This window comes from Theobroma cacao, chromosome 3, assembly GCF_053813885.1.
Source record: "Theobroma cacao isolate CCN51 chromosome 3, ASM5381388v1, whole genome shotgun sequence".
In the NCBI taxonomy this organism is placed as follows: Eukaryota; Viridiplantae; Streptophyta; class Magnoliopsida; order Malvales; family Malvaceae; genus Theobroma; species Theobroma cacao.
Window position 1 is genome coordinate 5,701,031 of NC_142641.1, and position 27,533 is coordinate 5,728,563.

The 27,533-nt window shown below is 30.1% G+C and overlaps 1 protein-coding gene across 1 annotated transcript; it reads left to right on the forward strand.

Annotated features, from left to right (window-relative positions):
• Positions 1 to 12,917: 12,917 nt before the first annotated feature.
• On the forward strand, positions 12,918 to 15,026 carry HON4 (winged-helix DNA-binding transcription factor family protein). Its single transcript, XM_018118440.2, has 3 exons — positions 12,918 to 13,970; positions 14,477 to 14,548; positions 14,641 to 15,026. The coding sequence occupies exons 1-3, from the start codon at positions 13,035 to 13,037 to the stop codon at positions 14,842 to 14,844; spliced, it is 1,212 nt and encodes a 403-aa protein (XP_017973929.2). The 5' UTR covers positions 12,918 to 13,034; the 3' UTR covers positions 14,845 to 15,026.
• Positions 15,027 to 27,533: the final 12,507 nt, after the last annotated feature.

Sequence of the window (27,533 nt, forward strand, 5' to 3'; positions counted from 1 at the left end):
CACATTCGAATTAAATTTATTTTTTTTCAAATGAATTAGTAATTAAACTTTATATTTTTTGTTGTAAGTTCAAGTTCGATTTCAAATTCAAATTATTATAAATTCATATCATTTAGAGTTTGATCATATTGAGCTCATAATTATTATTATTATTATATGAAATGCAATTCATATCGATATAATATTAGTAAAAAATTATACGTATTTATAATTATATCGTATTTGATTAAGTATCAAAAATATATTGTATAATATGCGATATATACATTACATAACATATGATATAGTCGATACACTTTTTATAAGTTTAATTTAAATTAATTATTAGAAAATTTATTTTTTTACTTTTTTAGTGAAAACATGAAAAATTATATTTTATGAGTTTCAATCTTTATATTTTAAATTAAAAAAATCAAATTCTGTTTTAATTTTAACAAGATAAATGTTTTATAATTTTTAATTAATAAATTAATATAAAAAATGTATTTTTTATTTAAAAATCTATATTATTAAGGAATATGTTAAAAAGTTTAAATAAAAAATAATCTTTTCAATTTAATCCCTATAATCTTCAATTGTGTTAAAAAATATAATATTTTTCATTTTTTTCTTTATTTTACATGTATAAATGTTATTTATAATGAATTTTAAAATTTTTTACCATATCTTACAATACGATATAATACTCAATACTAAAAAATAAAATTTCGATACACGATACACATATCTCGATTTAACAACTATGATTCAACTTCAATTTTTTTTAAAATTTAAATTTTTAACTATTTATCAATTCGAATTTAATCAAACTTAAAATTGAACTTTTTCAAATAGGCTTTCGAGTTCAAGTTCATTGACCACTTTTTGTTACTCTTGTGGCGAAGTAGTATTTTTTTAGATCAAACCACCCAAGACTAACTACCAACATATCAACAACTTTTATTCTAAAAAAAGAATACTTAGTTGCTGTTGCAGGCCATAGTAAATATTTCTTTCAAAACATTAGCAAAAGTTCTTTTTATCTTTTTAATTGAAATTGACATACCATTATAACATTTTAAATGAAGGGCTTCTGTGAACCCCAAATTTCGTATAAGATTAAAAAGGTAATTTAGCTTGGTGAGCTCTTGATAAAAGTTTTCAATCTAAATTTCTGAAATTTCTGAAATTTCTTGTTTAGAAAATTTGTATTTTATAAACTATTGAGTCTATTTGAAATATAGGAGAAAAAGAGAGTTAATTGGGTATGATTTGTACGAAAAATAGCCTTCTGGTAAGAAGGTATCAATACCTGACAACTAAAATGCATTATGTATAACAAGTATCGATACTTAACCCATAAGTATCAATATCTGGTACCTAAAATGTCCAAGAAAGGCATTTTATATGAAAAGTATTGACACCAATGTCTTATGCATCGATGCCTATGCCACGTTTTATAAAAAAAAAAAAAGGTAAAATGGTAATTTATAAATACTTTTAAGTCAACTGACTTCTATTCTTCTAGCAACTTTAGCCCTTTCTCTTTTCTTCTTTCTCACGTCTCTTGTTATCTCTCTTTTTTCTCAACTCTTTTTATCTTTTTTTCATATTTTTTCACCAAACAAACATGAATTTCAACTTATATTGTGGCTCCTAAGATTTTCAAGGTAAGATTTTAGTTTTCTAAATATCAAATTTCATGGGTTTCATTTCCAGATTAATACCCCTCTGAAAATTTGTTTCTTTCTTCTAAAAATTTAGGTTTTCAGTTGATTTCATTACCACAAGCTCACGAATGTAAGATTACTAAAGCTTTAGGTTGTTTATATTATAGATTTATGATTATGATGAAGATTAAGTGCTGAATTTAAGATTAAAAAGAGATTAGTTAATGTTTTGTTAAAAGGATGTGATTGTTATGAAATTTATGGAATTAGTTGAGTTATTAATGATTGTTAGGTACTATTGAAGATTTCAATATTTAGCCTTAAGCAAAGTTGTTGATTGGAAGTGCTATAGGAAAAGCACTCTTTGTATTGTGAATAGATAGGCGTTTTACATTATTTTGATATATATACATACGCATGTTTTGGTACTGATTGATGTGTTACTCAATCATGTATTTATGAAAGAAATTCGAAGATAGGGAAAAAGCACTTTGATTGTTTTAAAACTTTGATTTTAAACTTAGTTTGCATGATGTCTAAAATGCTATATGAAAGGATGTGCTAGTGTTTAATGAAGTATGAGGGCAGCCTTAGTATAAGTTTGCCTATTTTGAAAGCATGAGATTTCATTGATAGCATCGTAGAAATTACATGACCATAGAATGCTCAATATAACCTTATCAACTCAGGTTACATGCCCCTTAGGATGTTCAATTCATTATCATCACTAGCGGTTACATGCCCCTTAACATGTTCAGTTTATCACTATCATTATAGGTTAGATGACCCTAGCATGTTCCATACTACCATCATGAAGGACTACATGATCTTAGCATGTTTTGTCTACATATTGTAACATGTTCGGTTTATTCCCTCGACATATTCTGTGTATACATCCTAAGATAAAGCCATAAGTAAAAATGTCTTATTAAGTAGAATTTAAGACTTTGAATGGAAATCTCACACTTGAGATTTAGAAATTGAAGTTGATTTTATCTGTTTATGTAATGTTTAGATAGAAGCTATGCTTGTGCATCTATTTTGACTTATTTTATGTCTAGAATTTGAGGGTTTGATACTAGAATGGTTGGCCTTTTTATTATATGTTCAAATTTAGAAGTTTGTTTGAAATCTAGAAACTAATGAATGAGATATCAGTACCTCTTGAGTGAGGTATCGATACCTAACCAATTAAATTCCCCAAAAAGCATTTCATGCTCTAAGTTATCTTACTTGTAAGAAAAATAGCCTTGTGGTAAAAAGATATCAATACTTGACAACTAAAATGCATTATGTATAACAAGTATCGATACTTAACCCATAAGTATCAATATCTGGTACCTAGAATGTCCAAGAAAGGCATTCTATATGAAAAGTATTGACACCAATGTCTTATGCATCGATACCTATGCCACGTTTTATAAAAAAAAAAAAAAAGGTAAAATGGTAATTTATAAAAACTTTTAAGTCAACTGACTTCTATTCTTCCAACAACTTTAGCCCTTTCTCTTTTCTTCTTTCTCACGTCTCTTGTTATCTCTTTTTTTTCTCAACTCTTTTTTATCTTGTTTTTCATATTTTCTCACCAAACAAACATGAATTTCAACTTATATTTTGGCTCCTAAGAATTTTCAAGGTAAGATTTTAGTTTTCTAAATATCAAATTTCATGGGTTTCATTTCCAGATTAATACCCCTCTGAAAATTTGTTTCTTTCTTCTAAAAATTTAGGTTTTCAGTTGATTTCGTTACCACAAGCTCACGAATGTAAGATTACTAAAGCTTTAGGTTGTTTATATTATAGATTTATGATTATGATGAAGATTAAGTGTTGAATTTAAGATTAAAAAGAGATTAGTTAATGTTTGGTTAAAATGATGTGATTGTTATGAAATTTATGGAATTAGTTGAGTTATTAATGATTTTTAGGTACTGTTGAAGATTTCAATATTTAGCCTTAAGCAAAGTTGTTGTTTGGAAGTGCTATAGGAAAAGCACTCTTCATATTGTGAATAGATATGGCGTTTTACATTATTTTGATATATATGCTTACGCATGTTTTGGTACTGATTGATGTGTTACTCAATCATGTATTTATGAAAGAAATTCGAAGATAGGGAAAAAACACTTTGATTGTTTTGAAACTTTGGTTTTAAACTTAGTTTGCATGATGTCTAAAATGCTATATGAAATGATGTGCTAGTGTTTAATGAAGTATGAGGGCAGCCTTAGTATAAGTTTGCCCATTTTGAAAGCATGAGATTTCGTTGATAGCATCGTAGAAATTACATGACCATAGCATGCTCAATATAACCTTATCAACTCAAGTTACATGCCCCTTAGTATGTTCAGTTCATTATCATCACTACCGGTTACATGCCCCTTAACATGTTCAATTTATCACTATCATTATAGGTTAGATGCCCCTAGCATGCTCCATACTACCATCATGATGGACTACATGCTCTTAGCATGTTTTGTCTACATGTTGTAACATGTTCGGTTTATGCCCTCGGCATATTCTGAGTATACATCCTAAGATAGAGCCATAAGTAAAAATGCCTTATTAAGTAGAATCTGAGACTTTGAATGGAAATCTCACGCTTGAGATTTGGAAATTGAAGTTGATTTTATCTGTTTATGTAATGTTTAAATAGAAGCTATGCTTGTGCATCTATTTTGACTTATTTTATGTCTAGAATTTGAGGGTTTGATACTAGAATGGTTGGCCCTTTTATTATATGTTGAAATTTGTAAGTCTGTTTGAAATCTAAAGACTAATGAATGAGATATCGGTACCTCTTGAATGAGGTATCGATACCTAACATATTAAATGCCCTAAAAAGCATTTCATGCTTTAAGTATCGATACCTTTGAAAAATGTTTCGAAACTTGGAGGTTAGTAAGCATTCTGTGTGAAAGGTATCGATACCTACACTAAAAGTATCAATATGTAGCTACTTAAATGCCCAGGAGGCATTCTGTTTGAACAAGTATCAATATTTTCAAAAAAAGTATTAATACCTGTAGCGTATTTCTGAAAAATTTAAGCTTTTAAACAGGTTTTAAAATGCTTCTAGCCTTGCCACTTCAATCCAAACTTATATGAGGTTTTGTATGCTTTTAAATCATCTAAATGAGATTCAAAAACATTTTTTCTCACCTAATTTATGAACAAGGATTGGAATTAAAGTAAAATTGCATATTTGATGAAATGTGTTTTTGTGCAAAAACTCATGCATTAGCTTGTCCCCCCTCCCTATATCTACTAACTGAGTTTTTATAACTCACACATGTAAGCTCTATTGGTTTTTTAGATCCATACCTTATAAGATCATCATCTGTGGAGAGGTCTCCATCCACTGTATTAGTATGTCCATGGCATCCTAGTCTACGTTATTTATTTTTTAGTCCGCTTCACTGTTAAAGTCAAACTGAAGTTTTGTATTTACCAATGTTGGGTACATTTTATGTTTTGGCCAATGCGTGGCTTATACTATTTGGATATGTAATAAGTATTTACTATATGAATGTTAGCACACATTAGTGCATCTGATTGTCTTACAAGGCGTGACTTCAGTTTGATTTAAATATATTTATATATATACACGTATATTGAGATGCGTTCTCATGTTATTATATTCTGTTATCTGATTTTGTCTAGTTATATTTGAGGCTTGCTTAGGTCGAGTGAACATTACCCATTAGGTCCTTGCGCCAGTCATGGCTCAAATTTGAGTCATGATAGCTTCACTTATCTAAATCATGTTCAACAATATGTTCCTAGATTTTTGCCTGCGATTCCAGTAAAATCTCTTTTTGGCCTTCTCTCTGTTCTAATTTATGTTTCAATTTTGAAGGGGTAAAATGTCGAAGGCAAATTTATGTTTATTAAGAACAAATCCTAAAAAATCCCCTATACTATACACGATTATTCGAATAAATTCATAATCTTTAATTGCACTCTAACAACTATTTGAATTTTTATTTTAGATCAAATAAACCTTTAAGATTAACAAAAAGGTAACAATCAATAATCTTAATGGTAAATGTCACATTCCATTTTCTGGAGAGATCGTGATCAGCACTAAGACCTATATGGGCATAGCCCACTAGGCCCTAGTAAGCCTCTTTACATCATTCAATCAACAATCATGCATAAGTGGCTCATTTGCCATCATCATCAAACGTAAGCATATGTCATTATAGCATAAACAATCATACTTAGTCTTAGACACATGAATATGGATTTCTCAACATAAACTGTGTGTATACGTTCCATTCATAATATTTGTATCTAGTACAAGTCATAAGAAATACTGTAAATGCACCCTAAGTGCTCATACGAGCTCTCAAGCCAACAAGCATAATATTCATATAATATCATAAAAGTAACTCGCCACTCAATAGCTTAGCATTTCAATATTGACAACTCTATGATATAAAGTTATTTGATCTTAATTTTAGCTATTAAGTTGTTAAATTCTTGAGTTTTAGTAGAAATTTTAAGTGTTTTTAGTTATTTATTTAATTATAGTTAATTATGTTGGGTCAATTGCATTTAGATTATTCTAGACTAAGTTAGATGTTAAATTGCTTAAGAAAAGCTACTATTAATTAAATTGTACTTTTGTAGGTGTGCTTTGAATAAGGATATTTAATTCAACTGGAAAACTGCATTGTAGCTGTAGACTTCCTTTACATATGTTTTGGTTTTTCGAGTATATCTCTCACTACAAAGGTCCAAATGATGTGATTCTTAAACCATTGGAAAGTTAAGAGGCAAAGCTACAACTATCAAGTTTACCACTTCACCTAGCTCAGCCTGAAAGGGGATCAAAAATCATGTCAAATTTGGAATAGTGTAGAAAAATGTGGAAAATAAAAAAAAGCCTTCGAGGCCACAACCCCTTGATTAAAAATCATGCTTTGGACCCAGGGAACTCGAGACCACAACCTCTAAAGCCCATGGCCATAGCCCTTAATGAGAATAGCTAAAAAAATCAAAATTTAAGCTCAAAAAATGAGAAAACTCCTAGTGCTTTTAAACTTTTATGTTACTACAGCCTTAAACCCTATTTAAACACCTTTGAAGAGAACTTTTAAAGCATCAATTAGGCAGCAATTATACATGAACTAAGCAAGAGTTTTCTGAAAAAAAAAAGGCATTAAAGTTAGGAAGAAAACAAAGAATCAAAGGAAGAATTGCGAATCGTCAATCATCAAATCATTAGAGTTTTTTTTTTCTTTTGTTTTTATTTTACTTTCTTGTTTAGATTTGATGTTTACTCTTTTTAGGATGATGTTCTTAGACATTATGGTTAACTAAGTTTTTAAACTACAATTGCAATTAAACCCAACGCGTAGTCTGAGTTTTTAATATTCTTTCTTGCTTATGATTGATAATGTTTGAATTATTTATATCAATCTTCCTCTTAATGCTTCTAATTTAACTGGTCGTCAATTAGATTGATTTGGAAACCTAAATAGAACTAAAAGAGGGAGTTTAATGTAGGCTTAGATGAAATAACATATGATCAATATCAATTGCATGAAATAATTGATTTGATTTGTATGTAGGGTAGGAATACACTTACAAGCTATATGTAACCAAGATTAGTGTTGGTACTTAATTAGTCTTTCTTAATTTCCATTTGCATGGGAATATAGTAAATTGGTTACATTAGATATTTTTATAAGAACATCATAAAAGACTTATAAGAGATTTATAACTCTAGGTTAACAACTCAGATGATCTAGTAAGTGAAAAAAGACTAAAAGAAATTCAGATGAAATATTGAAGGAATATTGGGGTTATTCACTTTTGATTTATTGATTTTAATAAGTTTATTTGATAGTTTTATCTTGGCTTAGTTTAGTTTAAGTTCTTTAGTTTTACTAAAATCAAAAGTCTAAAACCACAATATCCTCTCAATGTTTCATTTGAATTTTTGTTATTTTTCTTTTACTTACTAAATAAGTCTAAATTGTTAACCTAGAGTTCTAAATCTTTTATAAGTCTCTTCCGATATTCTTATAAAAATATCTAACTTAACTAATTTACCATATTCCTATGCAAATTGAAATTAAGAAAGACTCATTAAGTACCAACTCTAATCTTGGTTACATATGGTTTATAAGTGTGTTCCTACCCTACATGCAAATCAAATCAATCATTTTATACAATTGATATTGATCATATGCTATTTCATCCAAGCCTACACAAAACTCCATCTTCCAGTTCCGTTTAAGTTTCCAAATCAATTTAATTGGTGGCTAGTTCAATTAAAAGCATTAAAAATTAAATTAAAATAAACAACTCAAACATTATCAATCATAAATAAGAAAGAATATTAAAAACTCAGATTACGCATTATGATCAATTGCGATTCTAGATTAAAAACTTAGTTAACCATAATGTCTAAGAACTTTATCCAAAAAAGAGTAAACATCAAATCTAAACAAGAAAGTAAAAAGAAAATGAAAAAAAAAACTCTAATGATTTGACGATTGATGATTTGTAATTCTTCTTTTAATTCGTCACTTTCTTCCTAGATTTAATGCCTCCTTTTCTTCAAAAAGCTCTTGCTTAATTCATGTATAATTGCTACCTAATTGATGCTTTAAAAGTGCTCTTCAAATGTGTTTAAATAGGGCTCAAGGCTGTAGCAACACAAAAGTATAAAAACAATAAGAGTTTTCTCACTTTTTAGGCTTAAATTTTGATTTTTTTTTTTTTAGCTATTCTCATCAGGGGCTATGGCCATGGGCTTTGGAGGCCATAGCCTCCTGGGTCCAAAGCATGAATTTTAATCGAGGGGACGCGGTCTCAAGCATTAGGGGCCGCAGCCTCAGAGGCCTCTCTTGATATTCCATGTTCTACTACACTATTCTGATTTCAACAAGATTTTTGATCATCTTTGAAGCTGATCTGGGCTAAGTGGTAAACATGTAAGTTGTATCTCTGCCTCTTAGCTTTCTAATGGTTTAAGAATCATATCATTTGGACTTTTGTAGTGAGAGATATACTCAAAAACCAAAACATATGTAGAGGAAGTCTACACCTAGAATGCACTCTCCTGATCTAATTAAAAGTCTTTCAAAGCACACCTACAAAAGCACAATTTAATCAATAGTAGCTTTTCTTAAGTAATTTAACATCTAACTTAGCCTAGAATAATCTAAATGCAATTGACCTAACATAATTAACTATAATTAAATAAATAACTTAAAACTCCTAAAATCTATGTTAAAATTGAAGAACTTAGCAACTTAATAACTAAAATTAAGACAAAATAACTCTATATCATAGAGTTATCAAGTATAAACAATTATTTATAAACAGAAATAAAAGACTAACTCGTCAAGCAAAACATGACTCGAATCCTTACATTTCAATAAGGCTGTTATGTCACCTATTCAAAGGAAAAACGAACCACGTTTCCGTGACACATGGTGCTCCATAGTTATCACTAATCTGCAACAAAATTGGGGAAAACTAACTTGTGAGTCACAAAAACTCCGTGAGTGGATATGGGAAAAGGACAAGTCAATGGGTTAGGGCTTTTTTATAAATAGGAATTTATGTAACCATGCACGTATGATCTTTTAAATACGTATAAGGAAATTGCAAGAGAATAATTATGCTTTTAAACAAGTTTCATAAATTCTTTAGAAATATGTATCAACCTTTATACCATTGTAAATCAAGTTCAACAATAACGAAAATTCGTTTCATACATTGTGAAGTCTCATACTCCGTTAAAACCCAATTTGAGTGAACCATTTGAATCATAATAAAAAAGGAGCTAACTTAGGCATTCATATTCCAACATCATGGTATTAAGACTTGCCTTCTCAAGCTCATCAACCATGCACTGGAAACTCAAGAATTTGAACTAACCGATATCTAATCTCATAAATCAACTTTACCTTTCGCCCTCATGACAGACTAAGGAACCGTGTTCTAGCATTCCACGAATAATACAATGGAAACAATAAACATCATGATCATTAAATAAAGTCAAACACAACATGAACATTCATCAATTAACTTTGCGACAGAATAACCCCCATTCACCATGGGCTCTACGGTATATCTCCCATTAAGCATGAGTACGCACAAGTGGGGAATGATATCACCACCTTACTCCCCGTTTCTCAATAAGATGGTAATGGAAAATCCTTCATTACCTTATAAGGTTTGTTAATGCAATAACCCCTATTAACCATGGGCAACAACCAATATTTCGCATCTTAACATCGAATACCCATTTCATAATTCATCATCATTCATCAAACACAATGTTCATTTGCCATCATATTGTGCCCTCATACTCATGACATGTGGTGTATGAAAGTACCTCACATACTTAGCACCATAACAATTCAACAAGTGTTCGATCTCAAATCATTGGTTATGTGGAAATTACCTCACATATTTTAACATAATTTACATCATATGCCTATTCTCATTCATAAGGTATGTGGTAATGTCGTCACATATATATCAACATTCATAAACATGTAGTTCTTCATAACTCATCTACTATGTAGGATTCATCATCACATAATCATATCTATTTGGCATGCTTCAAGCATTTCATTCACATCTCATGAAAGTGGAAGTTTTAGTATAAGACACTTGAAAGGACTTGTCTCCTTTTTTTGAAAACTACTGCATAATAGGATATTTATGTACATAATATATTCATAAACAATTTAAAAATCATTTGTGTCACTCACATAATAAATCATCATCCTTTCAAATCATTTAGTCATACTTTCAAAAATTAGTTGAAACCTTGAAACTCAAATCCTTTGAAAAACCATTCTTCAAATAATAGTTCATCATGCATAATCAATCATTTCTATAAAAATCATGCTCATTTTACATATTAAAATACTTGAAGAGGTGTATCCACTTACCTAATTAGAGACTAGACCTCTAGCTCCAATTATCACAACTTTTCTCTAGTAATTTTCTCAAAGTTTTCAACCATTCATAACATTCAACAACATCCAATCAATTATTTAGACTTATAATCTCATAATACTCATTCCAAGTACTTTCAAAACTAATCAGATTCAACCAAAACTAATTTTCTATCTTAAATCTACTATTACATTAAATAAATAATATTTAGAAACCCATAAATCCTTCATCCTTACCTTAGGTAAGCTTTTATACTAATGAAAATCATAAAACCTTCAGCTTTAGCAACTAAGAGAAAAATCTAGGCATAAAGACAACATTTTTCAATTCTGGAAAATCGAGATTTAAAGATTTCAAACTTGAAAAATGTCATTTTGTTTATAAAAATTCAAAACCAAGCTTAATATCATCAAAAATGGTGATTTAGGTTAAAAATGAGTTAGAGAGGGTTTAAGGTTTTAAAAATATCTTGCAATAATGATTAAGGGTTACAAATCTTCAGAAAATGTGAAATATTTATAGTTTAGGGTGTGAAAACACATTTTCACCTCTTTTATTTTTTTGAAAATAGCATTATCTATTGATACATCGAGGTTATCTATCGATAGATAGGCTTTAAAGTTCTTCAAAAAGCTCTCGAATTGCTATTTATTGACAGATGTGTCTCATCTATTGATACATAGGCTTGTCTATCAATAGATGATAAACATCTATTGATAGATGTTCTTCCATTTCCCTAGAAACCTTTATGGGTTTGTATCTATAAATAGATGAAGAACATCTATCAATAGATAGACTCCAATAAGTAAAAATCAAAACTTTGTCCATTTGAACTCCTTTTTACATTAAACCTTGTAAATCATTCCAAAACATCAAAAATTGAATCTTTCAAATGTTAAAAAGGCTATTTTAAGTGTTCAAAATATGAAACATGCATGCTCACCTACAGATTTCTTAACTTAGCATCACACGTTCAGGTAGGATTTCACACTAAATATCTTTTTTTTTATTCATGTAACATATGACATAGCCAAGTGATAGCTAACACATGTCATGTTATGTCATGTCATATGACACATGATCAAACAAAGTATAATTGACCTTAAAGCAAACGATGATTACCTTTCTGTTAATTTTAAGAATTTATTTGACTCAAAATAAAAATTGTTCAATATAAATTTTTTTAAAGTTTAAGCCTATTTATTATTGTAATATATTTTCATTAATTTTTTTTAATATTTTAAATGTAAAATATACTAGTATAAAATTAGTTAAGGTAAAATACTCTGACCCCTATAAGTTTAAACTTAGTCATATTTTCATATAGATCCATTAGTATTTGAAATAGACAATCCGTCCCAAAAGAATATATTTTATTGGACACATAAGTCCAGCCATTAGTTAATTGTTAATGCTTCCATTAGTTTGATGATGTGACAATATTTATCAAACAATTTTACCCTTTATTAATTTTAAAAATTACCAAACATATAAACTATAATTTTTCATTTTTAAAATTTTTTCTCTTCTATTCAAAAAAAATGTCCCTACCCTACCTCTCACCAGCTGACCACCCTGTGGCTGGATCTGGCCTCCCTAAGTGAGTGTGGTTAGAAGAGCGTGAAGATTTGACCAGATTTGAAGTTCCACGATTAGATTCGACCGTAGGGTGACCTAACGGTGTAAAGGAGCATCACTGGCTACCAATGTAAGGGAGCATCGCTAGCTAGCAAGAAAAGAAAAAAATAGTGAAAAAGATGGAAAAAATAAGAGTATTTTAGACATTTCATATTTACCGTTAATGTCATTTACACGTTTGGAATAGGTTGTCTATTTTGAATGCTAATAGATCCACGTGAAATTATGATTAAAATTTAAAAAAATCAGACAATTAGTTAAAGATATTTTTAAAATAGTTAATGTTGAATTTTTTATATAAGTATAGAGATTTGAAAACTTTTGAAATATAATAAAACCTTTTCTCTCTCATTTTCAACATTTAATGACAAATCAAAAAGAATTTTATTTATTTTAAGAAAAATAGAAGCCATTTCGGTATTTGAAACTTAAACTTAAAGACATACAACGGTAAAATGAAGTAGATACGAAATAACGAAAGAAGAAGAAAGAGGAGAAAAACAAAAATGTCCCAGTAAACAAAGGGCTGAGCCACTTTAACAAAAGGGAAATAGCAAAAAGACATAAAAGTCCACATCACCACGTCAGCGCGGAGCAGAATAAAGCGGAGAATAAAGGCAAAACACCAGGGTTTCAACGGTCCGAAGGCATGACCTTTCCCGTAAAATCCAACCCTCTCCTACCCATGTTCCCATTTACACTAAAAAATTAAAAAGAAGCCGCTGCCCCTTTTTTCCTTGGCCAAAAAAATATCCTTTCTCTCTCTACCAAAATTACCCCTTTCCCAAAATTTTTTCATCCATATCCAAAAAAATGGACCCTTCTCTCTCGTCCATCCCCATAGACCCTCTTCCCCCGATCGCTCCCCCGCCCATCATCCCCGCCGTCTCCACCGCCGTGGCCAACCCGACTACGACCGCCGGTCTCCCTCCTAATTTGAGCCACCCGCCTTACTCTGAGATGATAAGCGAGGCGATTGAGGCTTTGAAAGAGAGGAACGGGTCAAGTAAAAGGGCGATAGCCAAGTACATAGAGTCAGCTTACAAAGACTTACCACCGACACACTCGGCCTTGTTGACTCACCACTTGAAGCGCTTGAAAAACAACGGTATCCTTGTTATGGTCAAGAAATCTTACAAGCTGGCTACCGCAGCTAGATCTGATGCTTCCCTTCCGGATTCAGCCCCCCCTCACCCTCCCGATGCTTCTCCTGGGCCCAAAAGGGGCCGCGGCCGCCCTCCCAAGCCCAAGCCCACAATCCCCACTGTTGACCCCAACTCTCAGCAGCCCGTACCTCTGGTTGATGGGCCTAAGAAATCCCCCGGAAGGCCCAGGAAAGATGGGCCCGCCGGTCCACTTGGGCCTAGGAAGGGGCGTGGTCGCCCGCCGAAAAGTGGACCCAAGAAGAGCCCCGGTCGGCCGAGGAAACCGAAGACGGTGAGGTCAGTGGTGGGGGCTAACGCGGTGAAAAGAGGCCGTGGACGGCCTCCTAAGGCCTTGACCCAGTTACCCCCATCGGCTGTTTTGCCGATCCAGGTTCAACCCATGGCTGTTCCTTATGCTGATGCTCCGGCTGCTGTTGCTCCTATTTTACCAAGGCCCAGAGGAAGACCCAAGGGCGCAGCCGGAGCTGCTGGCGCTGTGGTCCCTGGAAAGCGGAGAGGTCGACCACCCAAGATTGGTGGGGTCTCTACTAACCCGATTAAGCCCAAGAAAACCACTGGAAAGCCCGTGGGCCGCCCTAAGAAGGTAATGCCACTTTATGTGCTTGGTTTTTGGGGTTTTGCTGTGATTCTGTTATAGACCTTTTGCTTTCCAAGAAGTATAATGCTGTGTTCTATTCGTAATGTGGTACACTTTCTAATCATTTATTCCTTGTTAATTTAATATTATATAATCATTGTGGTACTATAAAGTAGCACAAGCAACAAGCAATTTGAGTTCTTTGTATTCTTGTTTTTCTTTGAATATTAAAGACAATGGTGGGCAAATTGGCACTTTACTTAGTTATTTGTTAGTGAAAATGGATGCAGAATGTAGAATTATTTAAGAGAGTATGGATTGTTGCATGTGGTGCTTGTTGGTTCAAAGTAGGAGTCAATTCTTGGGTCAATCATATGAGTAATGATAACGCCTTGATGTTGTAGTATAAATAGACTTCCAAAGTTTAGACATTCGGTTTTGCTGTTATTTCCTGTAGACTTTGCATTATGTCTGACATCATTGTCCTTGACTCTTTTTGTTTATAACAAAAGACAACTGAAGGAGCGGACACAAAGGCGTTAGCTGCAGCCTATGGGGAGGCTAAGAGAAAACTTGAATTCTTTGTAAGTCTGATGATATCTTTTATGGCTTCTAGTTTGCTATAGTTATTGGCAATGTAGTTCTACTAATTATGTTTGAATAATGTTGATTGCAGCAATTAAAAGTGAAGCAAGCAGTTGGAGCACTGAAGCCTCAGTTCAGCAGTGAAAGCAACATCAGTGTGATTGGCGCAATCCAAGAGTTAGAAGGACTTGCCGCAATGGACATTGGTACACCATCTACAGAGGAAGCTCAAGCACCTCCGCCCCCGCCTCCGACGCAACCACCAGTTACGCAGAACGAAGGACAAGTGCATTGATCCTTTCTTTTCCTGTATGTTTAGCAAGAGTTGTAGAAATGTTCTGACCTAGACACAACCAATGATATTTCTGTAAAGGGAAATAGGAAGTTGCAAATCTAATTGTGATTGTTGTTGAGGTTTGTTGTTTGTGTAACTTTTTCATGACTTCAATTTTATCTCATTCTCTGTACTGATTCCAATTTTTTTTTTTATGCAACTTGAGTACAATTTCATCTGCACTTCTAATAACCCGAACCTGGGAATTATTGACACAGCTTTCTACTTGTCTCAGTTGTTGTTTGCTACTACTCTAACTGGACATCAAGCATCCTTCTAATCTAAACACTTGCTTCTTTGCACCGGGTACGATGAAAATTGTCACCAGACCAGAGCGTGGAATTGGAAATTTGCAGCTCTTTTTTCCTTTTGGTTAGTTTTGTAGAGCTGTCAGTTGGACTCAACCTAGAAAATAGGAGAGGTAAAATTGTTAGATGGTCAAAAAGGTTGAGGAAATTCAGATGGCTGTGGGTTAGATTAAACATCACAATTTAGCTTAGAATCTACAAGTAACTTGATTTGGACAAGAAATCCATCTATTCGTAGTCTCTGTTTAATCTAATTATTAAGTCTTCCCCCTATTTACCCCTATTTCCCTAAGATGGCATTATTTTCTCAGCCTATCTCAGGATCTACAGCTCTAGGTAGAAAATGGTAGAGAAATTTGACTACTCTCCATACAATTACCAATAATTACATTCAATATTTACTCCTTCACTCATTTATTTGCAATAATTTTAATCCCTTTGATTTTTATTTTTTATTTTTAAATCAAGTTCTGACCTAGTTGGAGTGCTGATCTTTTCTAGCAATAATATGTAATTATATTCATTATTGTCTTTGACCAAATTAAGACTACAAAAAAAAAGGAATAAAAGTTATGCTCATAGATTTATCCAAGCATCATTTCATATTCGAATCAATATTCGTATTTAAACCTTCTTTAGATTTTGGCTTACTAATATTAGGATTTGATCTCTTACGCTACGAACGTATCATAAAAAAAGAGATAAGAAAAGATATTAAAGATAAAATTGTAAATAAAATTATTAATTTCAATAAAAAGAGTGTTTTTTAATTTGGAAAAATTAGATTTTGAGAAATCAAAAAAATACAAATTCATTCATTTTCTTTGTTCTTCATATTTTTATGTCTTGCCAAATGAAAGAAAAAAAATATATATTTTGCTTTAACTCTCTTTCCTTCCTTACTCTTTCTCTCTCTATCAAATATAGTGTTGGAGTCTGAGACTATAATGAAAAAGACGAATCAATAATTTCGCGAGCCAAACATGCAATTAATACAATCATAATATGTCATAGGCATGGCCGTAGGAAACTAATAATGGTTGCACCACCTGAAATCTAATCAATAATTTTGTATATAGCTAGGAATTTATTTCACTTTTGTGCCCACCATAGTGACCTTAGGCAAAACTAGGTATGAGTATGACCTCAAAACCATAATGACCAAAGAGTTGCCCACCTATTTTTAAAAGCTTTAATTTCCAAGTAAAACATGATTAATGCCTCAATAATACCCTTACCATAATTGGGAGTCGTCTACATTTCTAATTCGGGGGCTTAGTCACATATTACAAATGGTGTAACCTTCGAATACTAGATTTTCTCAATCTTTATTATTTCAAAAGCTTAAATTGATATATGTCATAACATATATAAAAAAAACTTTTAAATTATTCAAGAAGATTCAAACTTTTTATATTTTTATTTTATTTAATCAAATTTTTATATTTTTTTGAGTCAAATAAGTTATTTTATATTTATTTTGAGTTGAATAAATCTTTATGACTATTAAGAATTTAATCAAAATGTTATTTATCATTTTATATCACGTGGCATTAATGTGATACTAATATGATATGTTCACATATTATAATAGATAATGACATGACATATTAATGTTAAATAATGACGTGGTCATATTGTATTTTTCATCATCCATATTAGCAAAACGTCAGCTCCGCGTAAATATAAAATAACAAAAGGGCATTTTGGTTAATGAGAATTAGTCAATTATTACTTAGAAAGGCTTATTTGACTTATAAGAGTTATTTTGAATATTATACCTTGATATGTTAACGTAGCATTCACCCACATGAATTATAGTTGAAAATGTTACATTATACAAGATTTTGACATCATATCATACTAATTAAGTAACTTAATTAAAAATTTAAGGGTATGAGTTGGAATCAAACCAGTATAGTAATATTTTTCAATAATCATGGATTGTATATTAAGTAACGTGAGAAACACTTCTCTTGCCTATTTGTATGATTGACCCATTCAAATAATTAAACAAAATTGGAATTTTAAATTAAGATTTGTCAAATTAGGAATATGATATTTGGATATTATTTCCTCATACTAAAAGTTAAATTAATATGCTATTATCATTCCAGCTGTCAAGTGATAGAGAGTATTATATTCTTTCTATTAGGCTACTTTTCCTTCTCTAAACATGTACACAGTTGTACCCATGAGCAACAATGCAGACTTGCATTCCCAGCCTCTTTCCAATAAGTTTTTTAATTCAAGCCCCATCTTACTCAGGTCATTATTTTACTAAACAAATAATATATTTTTACTTTTTTATATTCAATATTCTTTTGTTGGGCTCTGCAAGGCTTGAAACTTGGACTTGGTTCAAGCCCACTAGGTTGAAGCCCATTAACATCTTGATTTGTTAGTACTGTCAATAGTAAAGGGTATGGATAAAATCCAAAAAAACGCTTCAAAAGAACATCGTAGTCCCTCTTAGTTTAAAACTAGATTATGGCCCGTGCGTTGTACGCGGATCTCTTTCTATTTATTTTTTATTTCTCTTTTTACTTTTTTTTTTATTTTTTATATCCTCCACGTGGCTAAATGAGAAAATCCCTTTGAGTCTTCCTTTTATATATGTTATAAATAATATTTTTAGTCTTTTGATAGTTAACTCTATTAGTCAACAATTAAAAGTTTTTATATTCGAAACTACTTAAATATTTTAAAACACGAATGTCCTTTTAAAAAGATTCTAATCATGTTCTTTTATAAAATTTAACTAAATTCACTTTGATATTTAATAAAATTCGATATTTGACAGAGAAGAAAAAAACTTAAAGCTTAATAAAATTTTAGAACGAGATTTGTGAATGTGAAAATTTATCTTACTTTGATATTTAATAAAATTTAATATTTGACAGAGATGAAAAAAACTTAAAACGTTTAATATATACTAATCAATCCAAATTATTTTACACCACCCTAAACCTTAATCTCAGAGAATAAATTTTGAATAAAAATTTTTTAACAAAATTAACAATCATGAGTAAGAAATTAATCTACTAACTTGACATCATCAAATTTGAAGTATCCATCAAATAAAAAATTTTCTTATAATTCGTTCTTTTCAATAAAAAAATATCAAACTGTTGGAAAAATAAAAGGTATGATGACAATTAATGGTTTTCAAAGTAGATACAGTTTCAAATTTTCAAGCCTTCAGATCAAAATTTTTTAAGTTTTTTCAATTAAAGTTTTGAGAGAAAGATGAGCAAAATTTTTTAAAAGAAAATATGCTTAAATTAAAAATATATATAAATAATATTTATATCTTAAAATATTTTAGTATTAAGTTTATTTATTTTTTTACCGTTAACAAATGGTATTAACAGTGAATAGACCAAAAACATTCTTTTGAAATAAAATGGATTAAAGTAAGGGTGAGCAAATATAAATTTAACCGAACAATTGAACCGAATTGAAATGAGTTCAATTTTTCAGTTCGGTTAATTTGGTGAGGATAGTTCGGTTAGGAAAATTTCTAACCGAACTAATCGAACCTAAATAAAGGTATTATGGAGATTTTACATGAAAAAAATATTAAACCTAAATTATTTATTGATGTTTATATCATATAAATTATATGAGTATTCATTTTTATTTATTAAAATTTTTTAGAGTCATTTTTAATATTTTTGTAATATAGATTTATTTAAAAAAATAGAGTATAAATAAATATATACAAAAAAATTTATTAAGTTCGGTTTTTGGAAACTGAACCGAATTAATCGAATTAGTTCGATTTCGATTAGTTTGGTTTGATTTCGATTATTTTTAAAAAAAAGTTCAATTAGTTTGATTATTGGATGTCTAAAACCGAACTAACCGTTTGCACACCCCTAGATCAAAGTGTCATTTATAAGTGTTTTAAAAGACTTTTTAAATTTTACTCAATATTTTTTTAGATAAAATTAAAAAAAAACCCTATTAAATTATTTCAAAAGTACACTTGTAGTTTTTTTTGTTTCATCCAGTAGTCGAAAGTTAAGAAAAAATGAAACGATTTAAAAAGGAAAATCAATTTCTTCAAACTTGGCTAACAAGTGAGGACAAGAATTTAAGCTACTCTTGATCATAAATCCTCAAAAGCACCTGTTGATGAAAAAAAAAAAGCATCATTTTTTTTGTCAGGTTTTTATAAAGATGAGTAGATCAATTTTTTTTTTAAAAATATATATAAATTGGAAAAATGATAAAAAAGATATTTTAAAATATTTATATTTGACATATAATCGATGATGTAATATCGAATTTTATTTTTTTAATTATTAAAAATAAAAAATATTATTTTTTTTATAAAAAAGAGATGTATTGTGATTTGAGAATATATTTATTAAAAATTTACCAAGTATTCTTCTCACTGCTAGTTTTACAAAGTCTTACTATCGTGTCCAATGACTAGACCTCAGACAACTCACCTATAAAATATAAGTAATCATTCATAAAATCTATAAATATTTATTTCTTATGAATAGTCCTGTTATCACACACTTTAATCTTTCTCATAGTGTATTTCATATTGTCATCAAAAATACTTTGTCAAGCAACTTGACATAAACTAGTTGAAATTGCTTATTTTTGGATTTAACTGAGGGGAACATTTATTTTGAGAATCTCGAATTTGAATCTCAAATTGAATAAAATGTAAATTATAAGATAAGAGAGAATTACCTAACATTAAAAAAAAAGAAAATAAAAAATGCCATCACAAATTAAGAAATCTTTGGTTTTCTAATTTTAAAAATAAAATTTACAATTAAAAAAAATGGTGCGGTATTGTTTTCTTACACATGACATACTTCTATTGGTTGTTTTTCATTTATTTATTAAAGCAAAAATATCTTATTTTTTATTTATGTTGAAATGGGTAAACATAATTTAGTGTTGTAGATTAATTATTATCTTTTTTTTAATTAAAAGAAAAGGATTAGAATCTTATTTTTAGATAAAAGATCGTGTACTAATTAATAAACTAAATATTTAAATATAAGTTAATTATTACCTAATAAAAAAAAGGAAAATGCTATTAGCCCCCTAGAAAGTAATCCTGCCTGAAGTAACATTTCCATTTTGGCAGCCTCTCAAACTTGCTGTCTCAGCTCTAACCCATTTTCATCTGATTCCATCAACTTCTCTTCAAATCCCTAAATTCTTGACAACCAAGTTGGTCCCATGACTTGTTTTGATTTGGCAAAATTAATTGGAATTTAGTTACCTCTGCTCATATTGCAGGACCACTCTTGTTGCGAACCAACTAGAATTTGCGTGCCTAATTTTTTATTTCCATTTTTGGTATGGGAGTGCATGGTTTCAATCAATTATAGCATTTGGGTAGAAGAAGAAAATGGGGAAAGAACTAGTTTGTATAAACCTAAAATGATGATATCAAGATTTTGCCCTCATTTGGCATGGGAAACAGTTACAAAAGTTTAAGTAATAATAGGACCAGTATCTCTGAATTTTTTATTTTTTTATTATTATTTATATAAAATTTAAAATGAATAAATTCAAGATTTTATATTACTTTCTAATCACTTCTCATACAAAATACTAAATTTGTCATTAATGAAAAATCAATAATAAAAAAAGATGTGCTTAGAAATTACAAGGTAACTAATGACAAAGAAATCTATGTATAAGAGAGTCCTTACAGAAATGAAGTATATAGCATTACACAATAAAAAAAATTATTACTTTTTTTTTTCCTTAAATGAAAGAATGATGGGTTTTTTTTAATTAAAAAAATAGAAATTCAATCTCTATTCTTTGGATAAAGTATTATGTATCTATTAATAAATCAAGTATTTAAATACGAATAAAAGAATAATGGTTCCCAGTGCAAAGTTGACCTTAATTTGATTAATCAGGTCTGATTTCGTAAAGTAAAAGAAATCATTATTAAAATGCTAGTACTGCCGCTCTACGCCCTCTCTCTTCCCCAAAAAGGCTCAATCTTAGTGCGAGCTTGTCATAAGAAAAAATTATCTCATTACATGTACTCTTCATAACCTTTAGAAAAGGAAAATATAAATACTCTCACAACGGATTAGAAGAATTTGAAGAATTCTTTTGAGGATTAATTATCCATTTTAGACACTGGATATATTCGATCTCATACATACGCGATCAAGTTAATAACAGAAATTCATAATATCTAAAAAAAAATTTAAATTATTTAAAACATTTTAAATAAATTTTTATTTTTTTGTTACATCCAATTAATACATTATACTTTAATTTTTTTTGATAATTAAGGGAAGGGGATTTGAACCTTACTTTTTAAGTAGGAGATCATGCATTAACCAATAAATCAAATAGTCGGATGCATTATACTTTAATTTTTAATCAAATAAAATTTTAAATTAATAATTGATTAATTATAATTAATTAAAATATTACATATTATCTCATGTTTTATGATATTGGTGAGCACGTGATATTTGTAAACGTCATGGCATTGGATTGGATAAGGCTTGTTGACCTGCCATGGTTGAAAACTAAACTAATTGATTCTTTTACAAAATTCGATCTATCTGACCAAACTTTGGGAGGCAACTGAAATTGTTCGGTCATACACCAAATAACCAAAATTTTTTAATAATTTTGTCTTTTTGTAAATTACTCAATGGAAATGTATAAAATATATACATATATGAATAAATTTCCACAATTTGACTTTGTCAAATTCCACAGCAAGTCAGGAAATTAATGCAAATTAATTCCACAATTTCTCAAATTAATGCAACCCGAAACATGAAATTAATGCATGCAAATGAAATTAAGTAAGCCCAGACGATAAATGAAGAAATTTATTATAGATCAATAAATCAAAAAATTACTAAATGGCCAAATGGGAGATTTGTGAAGATATCGGGTCTCGACATAATCGAGAAGGGAAAGGCTGAGGCAAGTGAAAAAAAGGAAGGGAAGGAAACTGGCAATGGCATAAAGGCAGCAGCGACCGCTGATCAGTCGGCAATAAAGGGGCAAAGGCAACGGCGTCGACAATGGGGAGAAGGAGAAAGGGGGCTTAGAGCTGGAGAGAAGCTACGTAGGGGTGTAAGGCAATGTAGTTGGACTGAAGAGGTTGAACCGCGGTAAGGGCGAAAGGTAGTCACGGCAAGTGGGGTTGAGGGCTTAGGGGTTATTGGTTGTTGAGAGTTAAGGTTGAAACTTGAAAAACAAGAGTAAAAAAGAATCTAGAATAGAAGAAACAAGAAAAGGCAGAAGGAGGTGGCTTGGGGTCGAGGGTAGCATAGGGTAAGTGTAAAAAGTTTGAAAAAACAAAAGTAAAATATCTTCTCATTTTAAATTTTAATCAAACGTAAGATAAATGTGAAAAGTAAAAGAAAAAAATAAAATATTTTTATTTTTGAAGTTTTAATCGAAATTTTAAATGAGTTTATTAGTTTTTGAAATGGACATTTTATCTAAAAAAATTTTCACTGAACATAAAAGTCTAACTGTTAGTAAATCGTTAATGTTTCTATTAGTTTGATGACATGATAATATTAAAAAAATAATTTTATTCTTTATTAATTTAAAAAATCATTATTATATAATATTTATTAATTTTTTAAAAAATAAGAGAGCACTGATTGGTGCTCCTCAAGAGAAGGGAGTTGTGCTCGGTGCTCTCCAAGAGAGGCTCTTTATTTTTTCAAAAAAAATTATATAATTATAATTTTTTAAATTAATAAAGAAAAAATATTTTAGTTTTGTTATATTATTTGTTAATCGTGTTTATATTTTTAAAGCGGAGTGATCATTTCGAAACTAATAAATTCACTTGAAATTTCGATTAAAACCTTAAAAATGAGATATTTTATCAAAAAAAAAAAAAAACTAAACTGAAGTGGTCGAACTGAAGCAATGAATACTCAAAATAACCAATCTATTTGGCCCGAATTGAATTTGAGTTGAACAGTTAGTTTACTTATCTCAACATCATGTGAATATAAAATAATAAAGTGATATTTTGATTAAAATTAATTAATCAAACTTTATTCATAAAAATTTATTTAATTTAAAATAAAAATATAAAAATTGATAATTTATTAGATTGTTTAAATAATTTTAAAAAATTTTAAAATATTATATCATAAAAAAATATTATCACTAGAATAAAGAAATAGTTAACGATACCACCATTGGATTAATTTTGACTTAATAAAGCTGAGGAAGTAATTAAGAACTTGGAAAAGTGACAACAACATTATTGAGCTATTCAGAATTATTTCGATTTCTTACAAAAAGAATGACTGATGGTCGACCTTTTTAATCTCATTTCCTTTTTCCCCATTATTCAGTCCATAAATAAATAGTGGTAGTAAAACTTTTTTCAAATGTGAGCTCAAAAATAACAAGCCTGCAAAAGAGCGACTGCAGTGCAGTGCAGTGCATTAGTGCGGTGCCAGCGGCGAAGTGGCTCTAGGAAGAAATGAGATAACGCACGCGCCAATCAGAAGTAAGAAATTTCCGCGGTTAGGTGGTTTGTGATTGGACAAAAGGGTTGCTGGAAAAGAAGATTTTGACCCACGCGCATCAACGCGTGTCGTATTAAAATTTGGGGCGTAGGATCGAATTTGCTGGAATATGGTAAGCGCGTGGGACTGAAGAGTTTCCAAATAATTTTTCCTTTTTGTGATTAAGAAAGCCACGGCCAACACTTTTCATGTAAAGATTTTACCTTTTGCATTGCAAGCTCCCGACAGGGAAAGCCGCCCATGATTATTAATTAGTACAGCAGTTGCCAACTAAGTTAGGATACCATCTAAAACAAAACAAAAATTAAAAAAAAAAAAAAACTAAGGATAATATTACACTTTTACTTTTCAGAAATGCTGTGTGCATTATCGTCCTGTCCGTGCACACTCACTCTATGCCTTGGATAGATAATTAATTGGATTATTTAGATAAATGTTCACAAAAAAAAATCGATGAATTTATTATTATCTTACAAGAATCTATTTTGATGATATATGCATTTGAGCATTTGATTTATTAATTGATATATATATTTTATTTAAAAAATAAAATTCAAATATCTTTTTTCTTAATTAAAAAAAACCTACTCTAAAAATATATCTTGATTCGTAATATCAAACTCAATTATCATCTTTATTATTAGCATAAATTCAACAATTTGCTTTACATATTAATATAAATGTTAATTTGAGTTAACATCATACTTTATGAATGTGTTTTTTTTTAATTTAAAGTCAGAGATAAATAAATTGCAAGATCATATGTCAAAATGAAGATATTGAGAAGTACTTTTATTTACTAAATAGCATTATATTTAATAAAACTTTATTACCCTAGTACACTTTGGAAATCCAAAGAATTTATGCCATACACAGAATTTGCTTTCATATAATTTGGTGGTTAACTCATAATTTTTTTTAATTAAAAGAATAAAGATTCAAATATAACTTTTTTTTAAAAGGTAATTCGAATGTAATCTATCAATAAAAACTAAATACACTTGCAATTTAGTAAAATGCTAATATGCCTGATTAGTGTATAAATTAAAAGGTTAAAATAAGTTTGTCATTTTTATTCTAAGCTGATATAATTCCACCTATAAAGGGAAAATATTTTGTCCAAAAGAATATAGATTATGATTATTTTTTTCCATAAAGCTGAATTACATTATAATACATTATAATAATTTAACACTAAAGTATTTCTTTATCAAGTTCATGCGCATGCAAACCCCACAATGACGTGGGGAATCAAAAGTATCTCTCATTCTTTATTAAGGGAAAAAAATGATAATTTAATACATTGCTTTAATCCAAATATACACGGGATGATGAATAAAAAAATGCCTAATGATTGATGATTCATCATCAATATCTTCATCTTCACTACAAATTTTTATATAAAGTTATAAATTCAAGAAATTACCCTCATTTTGTTAATAAATTAAATTGGAATTCATTTTAAGAATTATGATTGAGTTTTATATGGCACACGCGAGGAAGGCCACCATAGGGAAATAGATATCAAATTTAATTTTAGATTTTAGTTAAGAAAAATATTAAAAATAATTAAATAAACTTACAGCAAATAGTAGAAAATAAAAAGTAAAAGTGTGGGACTGAAGTCAATGGTTAGATGATTGTGAAAGGAGATTTTGTTATGAAATTACATTTGCAGTTAACAATTGTAATGAAATAACCCTTTTAACGTATTAAATCAAGCAGAATAAAATCATAAAATATCAAATAAACAAATTAATATAAAGTTGGATGTAATTCATACACGACGAAACTTGAAATTGAGATTTAAAAATTTCACAATCTCTAATTTATTATTGCGATCATAATGCATTGTCAAGGAAGGAGATTTTTTTTTTGTTAAATTATTGTGCAATAAAATCACTTAAACATTCATATTAAGCAACAACTAAAGAGATCACTTCTTAAAAAAAAAATTAAAGTGAACAAGATACCTAACAAGTATTGGCTTCACTATAGGAGGGAGAGTTTGACAATGACTATTTAATTCCTGATATAATTTTATGTTTGTAATGTTGAATTTTGGAAAAAAGATAGGTGATCTTAATAGAAAAAGAATTTAAAAATCAATTGAATTTTAGTTGGTTAATATTAACTTACCAATGATTATATATATATATATATATATATATATATATATATTCATATGAAATAATATTTGTGTATTGTATTAAAAAAGCAAAACACCCTTGTTATAATTTTTTTCCTTATGTTTCCACCTTCAAAGTCTTAATATAATTTTTCTGGTTTCTCATATTTTTAACTTAATAGTATTTATTGTCACATTCATAGCACATGAATACTTATTTTTTTTCTATTTTTAAATAATAATTATACATAATTACAAATGTATATTTAAAATGTAACATATGAATTGAAAAAATGAGAGAGATGAGAGAGAATGCTTTAGAGAGGCCGAGAGAGTAAGAGCATAGGGTTTGGCAAGTTGGAAGGGGTTCATCCAGTAGAGGCAAGGAGGATTCGTGGGAGTGGCTAAGTGGAGGAGTAGATTGCATACGACTTTTGTGTGAAATATTAGTAAAAATGTTGAATGGAGAACGCTAAAAGAGTGCTTTGATGAATATGAGGTTGTTGTGGACATCTATATTCCTTGGCCAAGGAGAGTAGTGGACTCTAAGTACGCATTTGTGAAGTATAGAGAGAAAAGAGAATTGCGAAAGGCCATTCACATGGGACATGGTAGAATAATCTATGGTAGGCAAATCAGAGTGTTTGAAGTAGATAAACTTAAAAATAAGGAGGGGACTAAAGTTAAGGAAGAGGACAAAACTAGGGAAGATGAGGGAGCAGACGTATAAAGAGGCATTAAAGGAAAAAGTTGTGCACCATAGGGGACGAAGAGGTAATGAAGAGGTAGGGAAAGATAAGGTGGAGGACAGGAGTGGGAGTTAAGAAACCTTCTAAAGGAGTTTCAGCTTAGTAAAAACTTCAAAGACAAAATAGTGAGGAAGAGAGAAACAAACGGGGACTATACAACAAAATCATTTTGCAAAAATATTATGTGTGTAGGCACTAGAAGGGGAAATCTTTGGAAAAAGGTATGGATAAGGGTGGCTTCGCATAGAGTCAAGGTGTTCGTGTGGCAAGTAATGCACGAAAAAATTAAAGTCAAAGAAGAACTTGCGATTAGGGGGATTCTAAGAGAGAATGCTGCATTATACGCGCTTTGCAGAAAACATGGTGAAACCAGTAGCCACCTTTTCTTCACTTGCTTTGAAGTGTGGCAAGTATGGTGTTGACGGTGCAAGATTTTTGGTGCCAAATGGATGTCACCAAAAGATGCAAGTACATTCCTTGAGATTTAAAACAATAGCCCAATAGGGAAGGACGATTAGAGAATTTGGAATATCGCATTTTTTGCAATTGTTTGGTCCATTTGGAAGGAAAGAAATGAAGTGGTTTTTAGCAATAAGAGTTGGGGCACTTCAAGATACTGGGTGTTAGTTAAAATCAGGACTGTAACATGGGCCAAAGCAAAGTGGCCAAATGAGTATTCAAGTGTGCTGGGGACTTATTTGCTACATAATAGTGTTAGTGCTGCTAAGAAGGGTCAAAGTGGTTGTAAAGGTGTTAAGTGGGAAGCTCCTATACAAGGAAATTGAAATTCAATGTGGATGGTGCTACGAATGGATGCCTCGAGCCAGTCGAAATTGAGGGTATTTTGAGGAATGAGAAAGGTGAAATTAAAGCCATTTTTTCTAAGTCTATGGGTTGTGCGAACTCTACCTTGGCAAAAACAATGGCTGTAGGAGAA